Here is a 16,107-nt window from a genome sequence, read left to right as displayed (position 1 = left end):
AGGAGATGGAAGAGGTATTTATATATTCAAAAGGGACGGTGATTCACAGCTGAACAAGAAGGGATAATAACTCACAGTCGAAAAAGAAGGGCAAGACAGGACAATCTATTAGCATACCCCTACCTAAGAATGAGGGTAAAGCAATAATAATAAGAAAAAGATATCTTTTTAGTATGTTTTGTCAAAGTTCACTTCCAATATCGTTCTCATGTTGTGTCGATCCCTTGATTGACACGGCAGTGGTAGAGACCCAACCCTTTTTCTTCCTGTAACTATCTAACTAATCTACAATCCTGGCCTCATCCTTCGAGGCCCTCGGCTTCTTCAATAAAACATTACCAAAACGCAATCGTATAATCCCCGAATGCGGCAACATGCCTATACAGTCACTCCCACACTGCACTCCTTCTTAATGAGACATCACCTCCCGATAACGATCCATGCCCAGGTCCACTGAGTATGCCAGCAGGCGGTCCTGTGTCAGGGGCAAGTTGAGAATCTTGGCCCGAAGTTCCATGTCCTGAGGGTGTGTTAGTACTGATTCATGGCAAGGGATCGCATCTTCTTGACATACCTGTTTTTTCTTTGTAGCCTTCAAAATCTCCTTGGCAGTCTCATCTGCCATGTCCGACACAGCAGCGTACCGCAAAACCTCTGAATCTGCCACATCCTCATCCATTGCATGCAGCCCAGCGAGAAGTCTCTCCAGCACAATAGCTGGTGGCATCTCACCCTTGCTTCGGTGCTGGATCAGCGTCAAGAAGAGGTTGTAAATCTCTCCACCCAATGACCAGTTCGAAATAGCCATGTGCCGGCCCTCAAACTGAGAGATGAGAGCTGACAGGTTGTCATACTCACGCTCCACAATCGCCAAAGGCGCAACCTCCTTGACCAGCACCCGGTGAGCCTCGACAAAAGAGCCAGCGCGCAGAAGGCACTGGACTTCAGCATACGCATCCTTCTTCACGCTGCGCATGTACAGAGCCAGAGCCTCCCAGATCCACGACGAGGGAATGCAGAACTTCTCGACCAGGACTCCAAATGCCGTGCTTGTCTCATCCCCAATCGAACCGGCGTGTCGAGCCAGGTGTTCTTGAATGGCCATCTTTCGGGCAACCGAGTTGCTCAGGTGGAGCAGCACGAACACAGCTTCAAGCCACTCGCCAGCACTGGTGAGTTGTGATGCGTAGGCGATGGTAGCAGCGTCGGCCTTCTCAGTGGCCCTCTCCCCAAACGAGACCTTGCCAGTAGACACCAGTGCAAGACCCAGTTGCCATGTCAGCCGCATGTCAAGAGGTGAGAGCTGCGAGTTTTCGGGCCGCAAGATAGCCTCCAGGTCAGAAGCATCGTTTGCGTACAGCTGCAAGAGACCCCAGAGGAGATCCTGTCTGCGGTCAGAGTCCACATCGTCCCACAGTGGCTTGATGCCCTGGTCGATGTACCATGGGAGTGGCAGATACTCCTTCTCCTGGTCCACATCATTCTTGAACCCTTGGACTGCGGCCGCCAGGTCGTCAGACTGCGCAATTCCATACCACAGTCGGAGACCGAAGGATTGCTTCCAGTCCAGCCCAAACTTCTTGGAAATGACGAACGAGTCCAGCCGGTCCTCAACAGGAACTCCCTTCATGCCTTCGCAGACACACGCGTTACCACTCAGGAGCTCATAAATGGTTCGGATCGATTCAGAGAACTCTGAGAGCATCTTCGAGTCGTGCCAGGCTTTGAGCTGTTCCCTCATGTCCTTCTTGGCAGCATCATTGGTGCCAATAAGGGGGACAAGGGTGGCAAGGCGGAAGTTCTTGCCATCGAGAAGGTGCTTGCAAGCCTCAGTAACCCGATGGCCGGCAAGGCAAGCGACAGCCTTCTCTTCACTCGAACCTGCAAGGCCAATGGTTGTTGATGAAGCTTGATCAACCAAGTCGGTCCAAAAATGAGACAATTCAGCCCTTCGAATCAGATGTTCGGGCTGGGTAGGATGAGGTTCTAGGTCGTCAAAGAGAATGCTCGCCAGGTCCCAGACATGCTTCTCCTGCATACTAGAAGGATCATTCATGTCCTGGTGATGGAAAACATCCTTCAGACTAGCTGCCTTCAGTGAGGCTACGGGAATATCGTCAACCACTCGGATCTCGGTCAGCTTATCCTGGCTGTTAAGATACCTCTTGGAGGACTGCATATGCCGGTCAGTAGGGTCACACAAAAGCTTGTTTTTGGGGAAACCTACATCTGTAGAGAAGGTGGCCAATCGAAGCTCCTGGGTTTCCGTCTGGATCGAAGAACGCTTGAATGAAAGGAGGTCCGAGGTCCGAGGAATCGATCGTCGACCACTCTCAGGGTCAAACGGTCGAGGAACAACGAGTGTCTCGTCGGGTCCCCAGGTCGGCCGGCCTGCGTCGTGGAAGACCTTTTCGTCATGATCAATAGTCAAATTCTTGTCCTGTCGCTCGTAGGGCCACTAATTATCCAATCTTAGCATCAATTCATATATAAGTCATAGTTACATAAACCTCCAGCGTGTTTCAATCTGGGGCCATTCAGGCAACTGCTAGGGAACCGACCTTGGGGAAGCCTTTGCCAGGGATAGAGGCTCGAAGATTCTTGGGTGCTGGCTTGGGCTTCTCGAACAGAGAGTTCATGAGGTCGATACTCGTCGCAAAACCACGTCCCTTGTCCATGCCAATTGTGCTGGCAGCAAAATTATCCATCCTGTCATTCTTGGCTGTGCTCTTCCTCCAGATCGACGACTTCCGCAATGTGTCGTTCCCGCTCTTATCAAGGTCGATCAGCACGCCGGTCTGTCTCGAAGGGGATTCGTTCAGCTCCCTGAGAAGCTGTCGATCTCGCTTGACAGGGCTGACAGTCTTCCTCAACATCTCCATCCAGTCATCTCCATCTGCAACCTCGAGCTGTACAGGACCAGCAGAGTCCTTCACAGCTCGCATTCTAGCTCTGAGGATGCCTCCAGGAGTCGCCTTGACGGCATCCTGGGCATCCTCGGACGAGGCATCGTCATGCTCCGCGGCAAGATGGTGTTCAAGGGAAGACCTCGCCATGTCTTCATCCTCGGACACGTCATATTCCTCACCCACGTCTTCGGCGTACTCATCATCGAGAGACAGCCTGACATCGTTGGGCGCAGAATCCGCGGAGCTAACCCCTAAAAAAGACTGCTGGCCAGAGAAATCACCTTCATACATCTGCGCCTGCTCGTCAAAGCCACCGGGCACGCCTCGGTGCATCCGGAACTCAAAGGTGTCATCCTCCATTGGAGTGCTGCCAGTGGTATCCAGAGCCATTTCTTGGGGAAGCGCAGGCTCCTGCTGAGTGACATCTTCCTCATCATCCGAGTCATCATCATCGAGGCCGTAGGTGGTGAAGTGCTCAACCGAGAAGACCCAGACGCCCGTATCCTGATCGTAGCTCTCAAAGGCCGTGTTCTCGATTCGCTTAAGACGCTCGACGTGCTTGTTGAACCGCTTGGGGTCGTTGGAGATTCTCTTGTCGCGAGCTCCACGAGGCCAGGACTGTTCCAGAGCAATTCGCGCGGGCACATTGAGACCCTTTCCAACAGGTGGCTTCTTGGCTGCCACAGGATAGACAGTGGCCGATCGGGGTTGAAGAACAATCAGGCCACCGCAAATGTCGTCAAGATCAATGTTGCTGATGTCAACGGGAACCTTGAAAGAGACGTATCCAACATTGTCACGTCCAACAGTGAAGCCGTCAACCTTCTGTCGCTGCATGCGGTTCATCTTTTCGAGATCCTCCTTGGGGGGCTGCATCCAGTATTGACCAGGAGCATTGTCGAAGTTGTTAGCTGAAGCAGCTTCCGGGGTGGCCGTGTTGTCTTCTTCATGGACGATAGCAAGCTCCTTGCCCTTAACCTCCTCCATCTCAGGAGTCTTGGAGCCGTTCGAACCGTTAGTCGGACGAGTCTGGCGGGGAGTCTCCTCGTTGGAGGGGCTGCCGACATCCTCGGGGGCGGGAAGAGCGCCGCGAACAGGAGTACTGTCCTCGGCATCGACGTTGCTTGTGTCGAAGCTGACGCGCTTCGAAAGCTTGCGGGATCCGTTGCCAGCGTCAGACGACTTGTCCTTCTGCGGAGTCGAGAACAGATCACTTCTAATGTCTCTGTTGATGACAAGCTTCTTGGACCCAGTGCTGCCGTACCACCGAGGCTGAGATCCATTAGAAAACGCTCCAGGGGCAAGGATGCTGTCCTCCGTGTTGAAGCTGCGACGAAGGTTATTAGTAGACATGCTCCTGCTCAATCCACCATTCCTGCTAGAGCCCAGCAAGCTGTGGCCGAGGTTTCCGTTTCCAGGCGTACTCGAGATGCTACTAGCAGGGCTGCCTGAGGGAGTGCCGTAAGTGCTGTACGAGAAACCAAAGCCCCTCTTCTGGGGAGTGGCATAGCGGGATGCGGACGCAGGCGCCAGCTTGTACATGGGCAAGATCGAGCTTCTCCTAGGCTTAGAGCTTCCGTTGAGGGGAGTAGCAAGAGGGCCGGGGTTTTGGACCTCGTTGCCTCCCAAGCCAGCAAACAAACCAGGGGAGCCAAACGCCGAGACATCATTAATGTTCGCCGTGAGTCCCTGGGGAGCATTGGCTGATTGGCTGTTGCCAAGCAACGAAGAACCATTCACCTGCTGCTGCTGGTTTGTGCTTGCGCCAAACAGAGACGAACCCTGGTTTGGGTTTTGACCGCCGAACAAGCTAGATCCAGTGACGTTGTTGGTGCCACCGAACACATTGGGCTTCTGCTGTTGGTTGTTTGTGTTTCCAAAGAGAGAACCGCCAGTCGTTGCCTGGTTCGTGTTGTTGGAGCCGAGACCACCGAAAAGGCCTGTACCGCCAGTGTTTGGCTGAGCAGTGTTGTTGCCCCCGAAGAGAGAGCCCCCAGTGGCAGGCTTGTTTCCGAACAGGCCGCCACCGGCAGTGTTGTTCGTGGCGCCAAAACCAGTGGTGTTGGTATTGGTGTTTCCTCCACCGAAAAGGCCGCCGCCAGTGGTGTTGGTCTGAGTGGTATTGCCAAACAGGCCGCCTGCAGGCTTGTTGGCGTTGTTGCCGAACAAGCCTCCACCAGTGTTGTTGTTGGCATTGTTTTGACCAAACAATCCAGTTCCAGTGTTCGTCTGCTGGGCGTTGTTGTTACCACCGAAGAGGCCCGAAGTCTGGTTGGTGTTGGTATTGTTGCCAAACAGGCCACCACCAGTGTTGGTATTCGTGTTGGTTGCTCCAAAGGCGCTGTTCGTGGTGTTTCCAAAACCACTTGTAGTGGTCGTGTTGTTGGTGTTGCCGAAGCTGAACCCAGTACCAGCAGGCTTGTTCTGGGCACCTCCAAAAAGACCACCACCGGTGTTCGTGTTGGTTTGGCCGAAGCCCGTTCCGGTGTTGTTCGTGGCGCCGAAACCGCTGGTGTTGGTATTGGTGTTTCCTCCTCCGAAGAGGCCACCACCCGTGTTCGTTGTGCTGCTACCAAACAGACCACCTGCAGGCTTGTTGGCGTTGTTGCCGAACAAGCCTCCACCGGTGGTGTTGTTGGTAGTGGCTGTAGAGCCAAAGCCCGTAGAGCCGAAGCCTGTGGTTGTGGTATTGTTGGTGGTGTTTCCTCCTCCGAAGAGACCGCCAGTTGTGTTCGTGTTCGTTCCGAAGCCTGATGTCGTGGTAGTATTTGTGTTAGTGCCAAAACCTCCACCAAAACCCGAGCTCACGCCAAACGCACCGCCGCCGCTGGCATTGCCATGCCGCCGTCCCTGAACATAGTCTGCAAGTCGAAGCTCTTCGGCCGACCACTTCTTGTAAGGGTCCTGGAAGAGAACGTTCTGGAACGAATTGGTCGAGGTGCTGTTTGGCTCCTTCTCGGTGTGGGCCTGGAAAGGGGTTATAGCAGTGCCTGGAGGGTCACCAACGCCGCCGCCGAGGGTATTGGTGTTGGAAGTGCCGAACCCGCTACCAAATCCGGTTCCGGTGGTGTTGGTGTTTCCACCGCCAAAGAGCGAACCGCCGGTGTTGGCCGTGGTCCCGAAACCAGTCTTGTTGGCATTGTTGTTTCCAAACATACCACCTCCAGTGTTGGTGCTTCCAAACGTCGAGGTATTGTTGGTCGTGTTGCCAAATCCTCCAAAGCCAGTTCCAGTGTTGGTCGTGGTATTGGAGGCTCCGAAGAGGCCGGTACCAGTGTTGCCAGTGGAACCAAAGGTGGTGGCAGGCTTGCTGCCGAAGCCGCCGGTCGTGTTGGCTCCAAATCCGCCTAAGAATCGTCAGTATGTTTGTGTCGAAGATCGGTGATCGCCGCTCCGTTTCCTCTCTCAATCGTAGATGGCAGCGGCGCGTCGAAACAGATTCTGCGTACCGGTCGATGAGCCGAAGCCGCTCGAGGCGTTGTTGTTGTTGCCCCCAAAGAGGCCACCGGACGTGTTCGTTTGGCCAAAACCGCCGCCAGTGTTGTTCGTCCCGAAGCCTTTCGGGCGATTCCAATCAGCACCGCCGCCATCATCATCATCCACCGGATGGTTGAAAAGGCATGTTGCTTACCTGAGGTGTTTGTAGTATTATTGGCTCCGAAGCCGCCAAAGCCTGACGACTGGTTCGTGTTGTTGTTATTTTGGCCGAAGCCACCGAAACCGCCGCCGAAAGACATGATGTCGGTCACGCTATCGACGCGGCTCGGGAGAGGAGGGTGTGTACTTCTCGCGGCGAGCTTGCAGCAGCTGTCGCGCTGTTGTCGTTACTGTGGATAGCTCGCGATGCGAAATCGATGGTCGAATTGATGCGAATCGCGCGTGTAGTCGCAAAACTGATCGTCCGAGATGAATCGACGATGGATAGTCTCGCGATGGTGAGATGGCGCCGAGCTTCTCAAGACTGAGAGATACGAAAACGCGCTGTTGTGTTGCACCACCACTGCAGAAAAAAGGAACAGGGGAGAGTGCAGCTGGAAAAAGCGCTTCGGGGCGAGAGCCAGAGGCCGCAGCAAGAACTGCGTGTGTCACGAAGGAAGGGGGAAAACAAGGAAACGGGAAAGGAGGGGATGATCGAAAGAGCAGGGAGAGAAAGAGCGGACCAGAAGAGATGGGCGCCCTTATACACCTCGAGCTCGTGGCGATGGATGAGTTGGTGGTGAGGTCAGTCTCTCTCGGCCGTCAGTCCAGCCAGCTTTTTTTTGGGGCGGACCTCCGTGCTCAGGCAGGTTGGCAGCTGCTGCGTTGCTGCCTCAGACAATAACTTTGTACCTTATTGGCCTCGGTCACTGTGCTGACTAACATGGGCCAATTAAATGTCGGGGCTGGGTTACTCGCAGGCTGAGTCACTGGTGCCTGCGGTATGCCTAGAGAGTGACTTGATCAGCAGGTACACAGGCATGCAGTCTCAGTAAAAGTTGAGACACCCGGTGAAGATGCGCAGAGCACTTGTTTTACGACAAAGATTCGATCTCCAGAAAAATGCATTTAATTATTTCGAAAATCGTGATGAAAAATTGGAAAGCCCTTTTGAAAGCTCAAGCGTTTACTTTCCCCTTCAAACCTCTTTCGTCCGCTTTTCCTTTGGGTTCAACACTTTAGAGTTGCCAGTTTGCTGTAGGTACCCTATTTTTTCCTGCACCCCTAGCTGTGCTAAGGCAGACTCGGCCACCCGGGCGCGAAGCTAGGAGCGCGTCTTTGGTTGGTCGCGTCGCAAGCTTTCTCTCAGCTCATGGATCCATATCCATTGCGAGCAACAACACCACGAAGCAGCCCTTGCGCCACGCCCATCCTGCATCTCGACCGCTTCGCGCCGACCTGCTCCGCCATTATCGAGTTCCGCGATCATAGCTAAATCATAATCTCGACAGTATCTCTCTCTTCCAGCGGTGTCATCTTTCCAATTGCCCTCTTCGTCGACCCGCGCCGCCTTTTTCGGAATTCCTCCCCAGCCACCTGCGTCTCGCAGCAATAACAATGAATTCGCACACAACACCACGCCCTGCCTTTCCCGTGCGGTCAATAGGCGGCGGTGGCTCAAGTCACCCGCCTCAGTCTCGACAACCGGTGGCTCCTCAAGTTTCATCCAACGAAGAATACAGCACCATTCCCGAGGAGGATCGCGAGCACATTGATGAAGTCGTAGGTCGCGCCCATCCAGCTGCAGAAAACACCAAGACGCCCTAGCTCACATTCAACCCGCCGCTACTAGTTTGACCTCATGGACATGAAAAAGAAGGGATGGCTCAACAGCTACGAGTTTAGACACTCGCTAGCAGCTCTCGGGTTCGACATGTCCAAGCCCGACTACTTCAGAGAGCTAGAATCATACGGCACCGTGCCTCCAGACTGGCAGGACCCTCACAGCTGTCCCGTAAACCGCCTCTACGTCTATCTCGACCAGTTCAGGCTATGCGCCGCCAAGCTATTAGCCAATCGAGATCCCCGGCAAGAAGCGACAAAGGTGTTCAACATGTTTGACTACGATGGAGATGGCATAATATCCTTTGAGGATATGCGACGCTTGGCCTCGGACATTAAAGAGGAGAGGACAATGACGGACGAAGAGATCCAAAGCATGATTGAACATCTGGACCACGAGGGCAAGGGCGGTGTCAACCTGGAGGAATTCATCCAGATGATGGAGGAGGCTGGGTAAGCGCATATTTAAAGAGGGCCCTTCAAGGGCATGGATATCATGGACATGCCAGGCCACGGCAGACAGGGAGCCACAGTTCCTGAACAAGCGTCCGGATCGTCAAAGGGTTTGCGCGCCTCCCACTCGCCGCGTCAAGCTTCAAAGACTTCAATTTTCGAGGTCCTTCTTTCGACGGTCGAGGGCTATTCACTGTCAGGGTCATCTTTTGGCAAGCACTCATCTCATAGTCGTCCACATAACCCTGGGGTGTGACGAATTCAAACAAGACCAACAACACACGTCAAACAGCTGGGTCAGGCGAAGTGGCAGGTCCAGTCTTCACCAGCATTTTGCTCGCTAGTTGTCAGGCTTTAAACAAGGACGAGGAGGGAATGGCGCAAAGGATTGCAACGGAGTATGGAGTAGATTTCAATGAGATCTAAGAATTGTTTTTGAATGCGTCAGGCGCGCTGTCTAAATCCCCCATAGTCCATCATCGCAAGAGCTTCCTATTCCCGACAACTAGGCCTCCCAGATACCAGCTCAACTTTGGTCGAAAGCCACAAAAATGTACTGTGAACAGGGGAATACCATACTTCGCCTGCGCAAAACACGGGAATCGGATCAGGTCCGGAAGGTGTGAAGGTGAAGGTGTAACAAAGAAAAGGTGGATGATCAAATAGAGGAGTCGCTCAGCCAGATATGGCCGGCAGAGTTGGAGGGACGTGAGTCAAGATCTCAAAGCTGGGGTTAGAATTGGATCAGGTCTTGGTTCTGCTGCTGTTGTTGCGGTGCTGGGTGGGCAGCGAAAGGGTTGTTGGTCTGGCCGTTCAAGCCCGCAGGCCCAGTAGCCGCAGGCATCTGGGCGCCGTAGTTGACGGTGGGCATGCCTGTGAACTGCTGTCGAAGGAATGGGTTGTTTCCTGTTGCCTCGGCGTTGATTCGGGCCACACCCGCACCAGCGCTGTTCACAAATGTGCCTGGGGCGGTGTGCTGGGCGGGGATACGGAGGTTACCTGTGTTGCCAAAGGTGTCCATACCGTCACCGGTAGCGAGCAGCGAGTTGAGCCGGGTCTCGTGCTCGTTCATCTCCTTCTGAGGAGCGTTGAATGCCGGTTGTGCCTGGGGGAAGCTGTTCTGCTGTTGCAGCTGGGGTTGGCTGCTAAAGGTGTTGAGGGTCTTCTGCTCAGGGAGAGAGCCCAGGGAAGAAATGGGGTTGGGTCGGGCAGATTGTGGGCGGCTGAACTGGGCAAACGGGTTGTTAGATCCAGTTGGAGTGGGCTGCAGCGCTTGGGCCTGGTTGTTGTGAGTTGCCCAGGGATTGTTGCTGCCGGGCTGGAGAGTGGGCTCAGGGGAAGCTGGTGACGATAGTGACTGTTGCGGCTGCTGCGGTTGCTGTTGCAGGTAGGGGTTGAAGCCAGTGGGCTGAGGCTGCTGGAAGGCCAGCTGCTGTTGCTGTTGCTGGGCCTGTTGCTGGCCATAAGGATCCATGTTCATGGGCTGGCCGAAGCCGGTGTTGAGGTTCGTCTGGAAGCCAGTGGGCTGTCCCTGCTGCGGGAACCCGGTATAGGCATTGGCCATGTAGCCAGTGGGCTGGGGTTGGTTCTGGTCGATGGGGTTTGCGAAGAAGTCGACTGGGTTTCCTTGCTGGTATCCTTGGTTGAAGCCAGTGTACTGCGGCTGGCTGGTTTGCTGCTGCGGGACAGGATCATCATCGAAGAGAGAGTGAGCATTGCTCTCCTCCAACTCCTTGCGCCTCCTCTCCTCCTCCTCCTGGCTAAGCTTGATCGCCTTTTGGAGGTCATCATCATCATCCACCCCATGCTGTCGGCTCTCTCGCTTTTTCCGGTCTTCCTCCTCTTGATACTTGCTGGCCTCGATAGCCAAGCGGTACTCGGTATCTTCCTCATCGTTCGCCACCCGCCTCTCGCGCGGGCGCCGGTTCCCATGTGCGGCGGGCTCGGCATGCTGGGGGGCGAACTCCTCGAGTCCGGTAACGCGCGACTTCCAGGATCTCCGATCGCTTCGCTCGGCTCGTAGTCTATCCTCATCCAAAATCAGAGCAGTCAACTCCTTTGCAGCAACTCGGACTTTTCAACCGTTAGCGACCACCATATGCGACTGAGTCAATCCACTTGCCGTTCTGTCCAACATCGCGACCCTCTTCATCGACGTATTGAAACTCTCGCAGGGTCTTGATAATGTAAATGCTCTGGCGAGCCCAAGTGACGACAAGCTCTGAGCCCTCGTGCAGACAGTAATCAAGAACCTTGAGAGCTTTGAGGACGTGTCGCCAGTTCTTTCCCTTGTCGTTCAAACGCTTATCGATCATGTCCATGATCTCGTAGAACTCTGTGGAACTAATCGCGCCATGTCAAGTCAGTACTCGGGGCTTTGCGACAAGGAGAATTGAACCGGGTCTTGGTACGCCTACGTACGTGTTGTAGGTCATCTGAGCGATTTCGCTCATCTGAGTGCCAGTCGGACCCCAGGGGTCATTGCTGGTCGCTGTTGTTCAACTCGTCAGCGGGCGTTCCGAGGCGCAGGAGTAGTGACCAGAGTGCGAACCTTCTCGGACCTTGACCTGGGCGCTGGAGTAACCCTTGGTCACATTTTTGACGCTTCGCATCACCTTCGACATGGTGGGCGAGTCTTGGTATTTGCGGTCGGGGTATTGGTGTAGGGATAAGTAGGGGGTTGCGTCCTGGGCGCCAATCGATCGGTCGCCGCAAGGTTTCCTTCAACAGTCGGCGAAGTTCTCGGAGGGCGTATTCCGGTCAGATGCCCTGAAGCAAGAAGATGCCGGCGACAAAAATTCCAATGCGCTCCGTGGATGAAGTCGACGGAGGGAGGCGCAGAGAGGGGGTATGCCAGGGTCCCAATAAGCTCCCAAGGTCACGAGATGCTCAGTCCCGCTCTCGACGATGGCGACGCGGCGTTTGCGATAGATTCAGTCAAAGACCCCAAATAAAAAACTCCGGTGTTTGGTTTGAATTGGCGATTACGGCCAAAGACGTTTGTGGAGAGGAGAGGTTGGCGGATGCGGTCGTGGGGTGACTGGCTACCTGCGTTAGGTAGTGTCGGGGTTTGGAGAGGTCGGGGAAGCCGGCCAGAGACCACGACGTATGTCCAGCACGATCTGGGATGCGGCTCGGGCGCGGATTTGAGGGAGGCGAGGGCGCTTCAGGAGATGAGAGAGCAGCGCTCGAGATATGCAAAGTCTGCCGCCTACAAGAAGAAGCTTCAGCTGAGCGATATAAAAAAAGACGCTGGACGCGACTCGTAAGTGATAGTGCAGGAGCAAGAGGATGAATACTGTAGGTGGGCGCTGTCGGGCGGGTTGGGGAGCGAGCGGCGACGGGAGCAATGGAACCAAGGCCCAAGGCATGGAAATGGAAGGCAAGTGGCAGTGGCTGCGCAGGGTGATTACGTATTCGTACATGGCCACCCAGCGGTGCCAGCTTTACACTTTGCCAGCAAAGCACCTGGCAGTGACAGGCGATGCGCCTTGGCGAGTCCACTAGCCACGCCAAGGTTTGCGGGGGTCGAGAGTGCGAGACAGCATCTCGGGTGCTTCTCAAGGCATCCATTATTGGCAGGCAATGAGGGGGCCACGGGCGCAGCTGGCATGCCTCCTCTATGCGTGAATTCCTTCATTTCCATCAATTTTTATCACGCTTTGCCGGACCGAGACATCCAGATGTGAACTCCGAGGCCTCGACTCAGACTGTGGCTGACCAAGGCGGATGAGGCTTAGTTATGGTGTCTGATAGGCTTTCGCACAGTCGTTGCGTCCGAATAGGAAATACTAGCCACAACTACGTCACGGCCGGCCGGGCTGCAACTAAAAGACCCCTACCCTACCGGCCGGACCAAGCCGCGTCGACAACATCTCAAGCGGCATTTGCAAGAGAAATTGGTTCCTGTTTCAATAGTTTCTTGGTATTATAATTCATTGTGTTTGTGTTGATAGTTGAAGACTAGAGGTCCAACTCTTGGTGCCGGTTTGAGAGAAAAACTTGGTGATTGGGCATCAATTCCACTTTCATAGCTTCACGTTCCTGCTGCCATCCTTGACTGTTACCATCAACCGCATGCACAACATCAGAAACAAGAGATCGGCATGTCCAGGCCAAAGAACTGGCCTGATGGCTTCCCTTACCTCCATGCTCCACTCCACGACAAGAGCTTAAGCCCGGGCCATATACAGTCTCTCCGCACCAAGCCTTCCAGCGACATTCCGGCTATCCCATCCTCCTCTACCGCAACCCCTTGTCCTCTTGTTAGAATTCAACCCATCACCAACCCTTCTCATCCAGCCAACGGCCAGAGCGGCCTCTTTGCAGCACAGAATCTAGCACCGGGTAGCTTCATTCTCGCGTACCTAGGGCGCGTGCACTCTGGCGCCGCCTCTTCAACGGAGAGTGACTACGATCTATGGCTGGACCGTGAAGCGGATGCCGCGGTGGACGCTGCACGTGAGGGCAACGAAGGGCGCTACGTGAACGACTACCGAGGCGTGGGTGAAAGGGCGAACGCCGAGTTTCGCACGGTATGGTGTGAACGCTGGGGTGAGCTCTGTGTTGGAGTTTGGGTTCTTGGGAGTGGGAAGAAGAAGAAAGGGGCGGGGGGTATTCGAAGGGGGGAGGAGATTCTGGTTAGCTATGGGAAGGGCTTTTGGGGAGAAAGAAGGGCTGAGGAGTATGAATATGAGAATTATGAGCAATATGAGCAACACGGTGAGGGAAAGGCAGATGAGGAGGTCAAAGTCGATGGGAATGAAGAGCCAGCATCGTGATACCAACTCGTGGTGTTGGAGACTAACTACAAACAATTTCCTTTGCTTTAGGCAGAACAACACTCAATAACTCAATGAAAAAACTTTTCTGTATCGTGAATGAACCTTGAGTGACTCAAAACCGTATTTTGGTAGTAGTCATACTGACTTCTCCAATGCATCTTGAATCTTGAGCCGCACGTTTGGTGATGGATAGTGGACATATAAGGACTTCTTCTCTGCACTATGGTCGACCAAGAATCTCATCTCCGCACCCAAATCTCGACTCTACTCTCAGTACCGACAAATCTTCAACCTTCAACAATCACTCATCATGATGGTCCAAGACTATGACTCGGGGCTCATGACCCCAATGATGCCCATCATCAAGGCTTCTCAGCTAAACGCGACTGTAGTATGCTGTGAGCTTCTCCCTGCCTCTGATCCTTTTCTCTGTCTAACTTGTACAGTGATGCTTCTGGATTACATTCTGCTCATTGTTGTGCCCTTGTTCTTCATGCTTGGGGCCTGCATCTGCAATGATCCAGTTTATCCAAGCTATGTTTTTAGTAAGGCGAATTCTTCCCCCCTTCAAAGCTTATTTACTCATCATTCTCAGATTTCCCTCGTCCCATTCACCCGGCTCAAAAAGCCCACGAGAGAGATCTCTACCGCGCCCTGGCTCTCTTCTGGCCCACGGGTCTAGTATACGCTTGGCTTGCGGTTCGCCAAGTTTGCCGTGACCAGAAGGGCGAGTTGATGGCGCAGCTACCGCCAGTCTTTCTCGGACTCTGCATCTGCTTCATCACGTACCGAATTTCTTTCCTTAAAATTGATTCCAACGAACAACAGCTGGTACTTTTGGACGACAATGACTTGGCTTCGGACCGAAAGGAAGCCGCAACTGTTGGGAGGCGGGGCCTGGGGGGATAGAGTGTGTATGAGCATACAGTGGCTTGTTGTTATCTTTTGCCCCATCTTGGTAATATCCTGTTGTATGTCGAGGTTACGATGTAGAGTCTGAATTCCTGTCAGAATGAAAGTTGGCGTCTTTTGCTGCATCGATGCCTATCAGGACGTGAGAATAAGAGCCTATCTGCCAGGAACTACGAAAGCATCATAAAAGCACTAGACTATGCTCCCCTGAGTATATGCCTAAGAACATCATAGATATTAAATAATTAGTACAAGTATGACCAATCTCTCTACTCTTTGCGTGTCCCAAGGATCCGGGTCTTGATTGCGTCTATTTCTCCTCGATATGGCTTCTCCGCCGTCCCTTGCATTCCCGTTCACGAGTAGACCATCTGAGATTCTCAATCTCTTTTTGAAGGCATTCCTCGTAATAGTCCGCGTTCCTTCTTATGCTAAAGGTGGCAATGTATATCGAGAGACCAGCCAGGCCAAACCCCGCGCTGAAGGCGATTCGCTCAGATCGTGTCATTCCATCTCCATAGTTAAGGCAAACTGCAACGTAGGAAGCGAGGTATCCAATGTACGGGATGATGGAATAGAGGCATTCTCGCATCTCTGTCCTTTCGTAATACTCTTGAAGTCTGGCATCTGTCACATCAAGGTCAGCTAAGCTGGGTACTGAGCTGAACAGCCTGCCATCCTCACCCGGGTCTCTGTGGGTACGGAGCTTCTTAAGGGCCTGTTCAATGCGATATCTGCCGCCAAGAATCGAAAAGAAGTTGGAAAACGGCATCAAGGCCACCACTCCAAGGAGCATGATGACCACTAGATGTAGTTAGCCAGATCGGGGTTTGGCATCAATATGTGTGAGTGCAGCTCATACCGAAAGCGCCATCCTCGCTTCTCACTTCACAGGTAGTGTTTGGAGACATACTTGCTCAAGTGTTTTGGGAGAAGGATGCAGGAGGAAAGACCAGAAAGGAGACCTACATGCATCTTTAACCTCGAAATTCAAAACCAATGTATTAAGACGAAGAAATAGAAGGTGATTTGTCCTTTACATTAGAATTTGCCCACTTACGGCGTGATTCCGTCCAAGTTTTTCGGCCATACCCCTTTGTGCCCATTCCCAAACTCAGCGGCATGACGAGCTCTTTTTGTGGAAGTTTCTTCATCAAATATCCAATTCTCCTTTATAATTACCTTAGGCTCATCAATTTCTTTGTCCTCGGCATTATCATGAAAGAACACTCGCCTTACTCTCAAGCAAGCACATTCACACATCAAGATGTTGCCCCCTGACCCAGCACTAGAGGCACCCTTTCAAACCAACAAAGTTCCTACGGCGGCCTGTAAGCACTCTGCACTTTCTTTGACCAATCTCAAATTACGAACTAACGTTTAACACTCAGACTGCCTCAGCTTTGGCATCCTATTCGTGCTCTTGTCAATCGGCCTACTGAATTTGGCACCGGATCCAGACGAAGTGCGACGACAAAATGAGGAAAATAGAGAATACTTTTAGAGCAGCCGGTTTTCTTCTTTTTCTGCTTTGCTCTCATTAGGCTCACAATTTCTCCGAGTCAGGGGCTGTGTTGGTGTCATCCAATCTTGAAGATGGCTCTACAAGATCATGTTTGTTGTTTGCACGGGTCTCTCTGGCCTTGCAGGACCTCATATGGGACGACAAGAACAATCGTTCTCTCTTGTACGTGGTTGCCTATAGTGAAATTGCTCACGCGCAACTGTTCAAGATTCAACGTGGTGTTTATGGACGCGGATGCAGAGGACAAAGTCAGTTGGAAGCCTCG

General features: G+C 53.2%; 6 protein-coding genes across 6 annotated transcripts; 3 read left to right on the top strand and 3 right to left on the bottom strand.

The window, feature by feature from the left end:
* Nucleotides 1-409: 409 nt before the first annotated feature.
* MRS44_005032 (uncharacterized protein) lies at nt 410-6,646 on the bottom strand (the record flags this gene model as incomplete). Its single annotated transcript, XM_065622419.1, has 5 exons — nt 410-520; nt 575-2,458; nt 2,562-6,256; nt 6,359-6,466; nt 6,541-6,646. 5 exons carry the CDS (start codon nt 6,644-6,646, stop codon nt 410-412), a joined length of 5,904 nt encoding a protein of 1,967 aa, XP_065478491.1.
* Nucleotides 6,647-7,943: 1,297 nt separating this feature from the next.
* Nucleotides 7,944-8,625, top strand: MRS44_005031 (uncharacterized protein; the record flags this gene model as incomplete). Its single annotated transcript, XM_046268652.2, has 2 exons — nt 7,944-8,108; nt 8,179-8,625. 2 exons carry the CDS (start codon nt 7,944-7,946, stop codon nt 8,623-8,625), a joined length of 612 nt encoding a protein of 203 aa, XP_046135808.1.
* Nucleotides 8,626-9,354: 729 nt separating this feature from the next.
* On the bottom strand, nt 9,355-11,245 carry MRS44_005030 (uncharacterized protein; the record flags this gene model as incomplete). The annotated part of the gene is made up of 4 exons (XM_065622418.1): nt 9,355-10,645; nt 10,740-10,964; nt 11,043-11,112; nt 11,173-11,245. 4 exons carry the CDS (start codon nt 11,243-11,245, stop codon nt 9,355-9,357), a joined length of 1,659 nt encoding a protein of 552 aa, XP_065478490.1.
* Nucleotides 11,246-12,727: 1,482 nt separating this feature from the next.
* On the top strand, nt 12,728-13,402 carry MRS44_005029 (uncharacterized protein; the record flags this gene model as incomplete). The annotated part of the gene is made up of 1 exon (XM_046268653.2): nt 12,728-13,402. The coding sequence occupies one exon, from the start codon at nt 12,728-12,730 to the stop codon at nt 13,400-13,402; it is 675 nt and encodes a 224-aa protein (XP_046135810.2).
* A 313-nt stretch (nt 13,403-13,715) lies between these two features.
* Nucleotides 13,716-14,314, top strand: MRS44_005028 (uncharacterized protein; the record flags this gene model as incomplete). Its single annotated transcript, XM_065622417.1, has 3 exons — nt 13,716-13,803; nt 13,852-13,950; nt 14,001-14,314. 3 exons carry the CDS (start codon nt 13,716-13,718, stop codon nt 14,312-14,314), a joined length of 501 nt encoding a protein of 166 aa, XP_065478489.1.
* A 313-nt stretch (nt 14,315-14,627) lies between these two features.
* Nucleotides 14,628-15,228, bottom strand: MRS44_005027 (uncharacterized protein; the record flags this gene model as incomplete). Its single annotated transcript, XM_065622416.1, has 2 exons — nt 14,628-15,121; nt 15,180-15,228. 2 exons carry the CDS (start codon nt 15,226-15,228, stop codon nt 14,628-14,630), a joined length of 543 nt encoding a protein of 180 aa, XP_065478488.1.
* Nucleotides 15,229-16,107: the final 879 nt, after the last annotated feature.

The sequence above is a fragment of the Fusarium solani genome (assembly GCF_023522795.1).
Source record: "Fusarium solani strain SB1 chromosome Unknown bctg00000002, whole genome shotgun sequence".
Lineage (NCBI taxonomy): Eukaryota > Fungi > Ascomycota > Sordariomycetes > Hypocreales > Nectriaceae > Fusarium > Fusarium solani.
The sequence above is the reverse complement of the archived record's forward strand: the minus strand, read 5'-3'. Positions and strand labels throughout refer to the sequence as shown.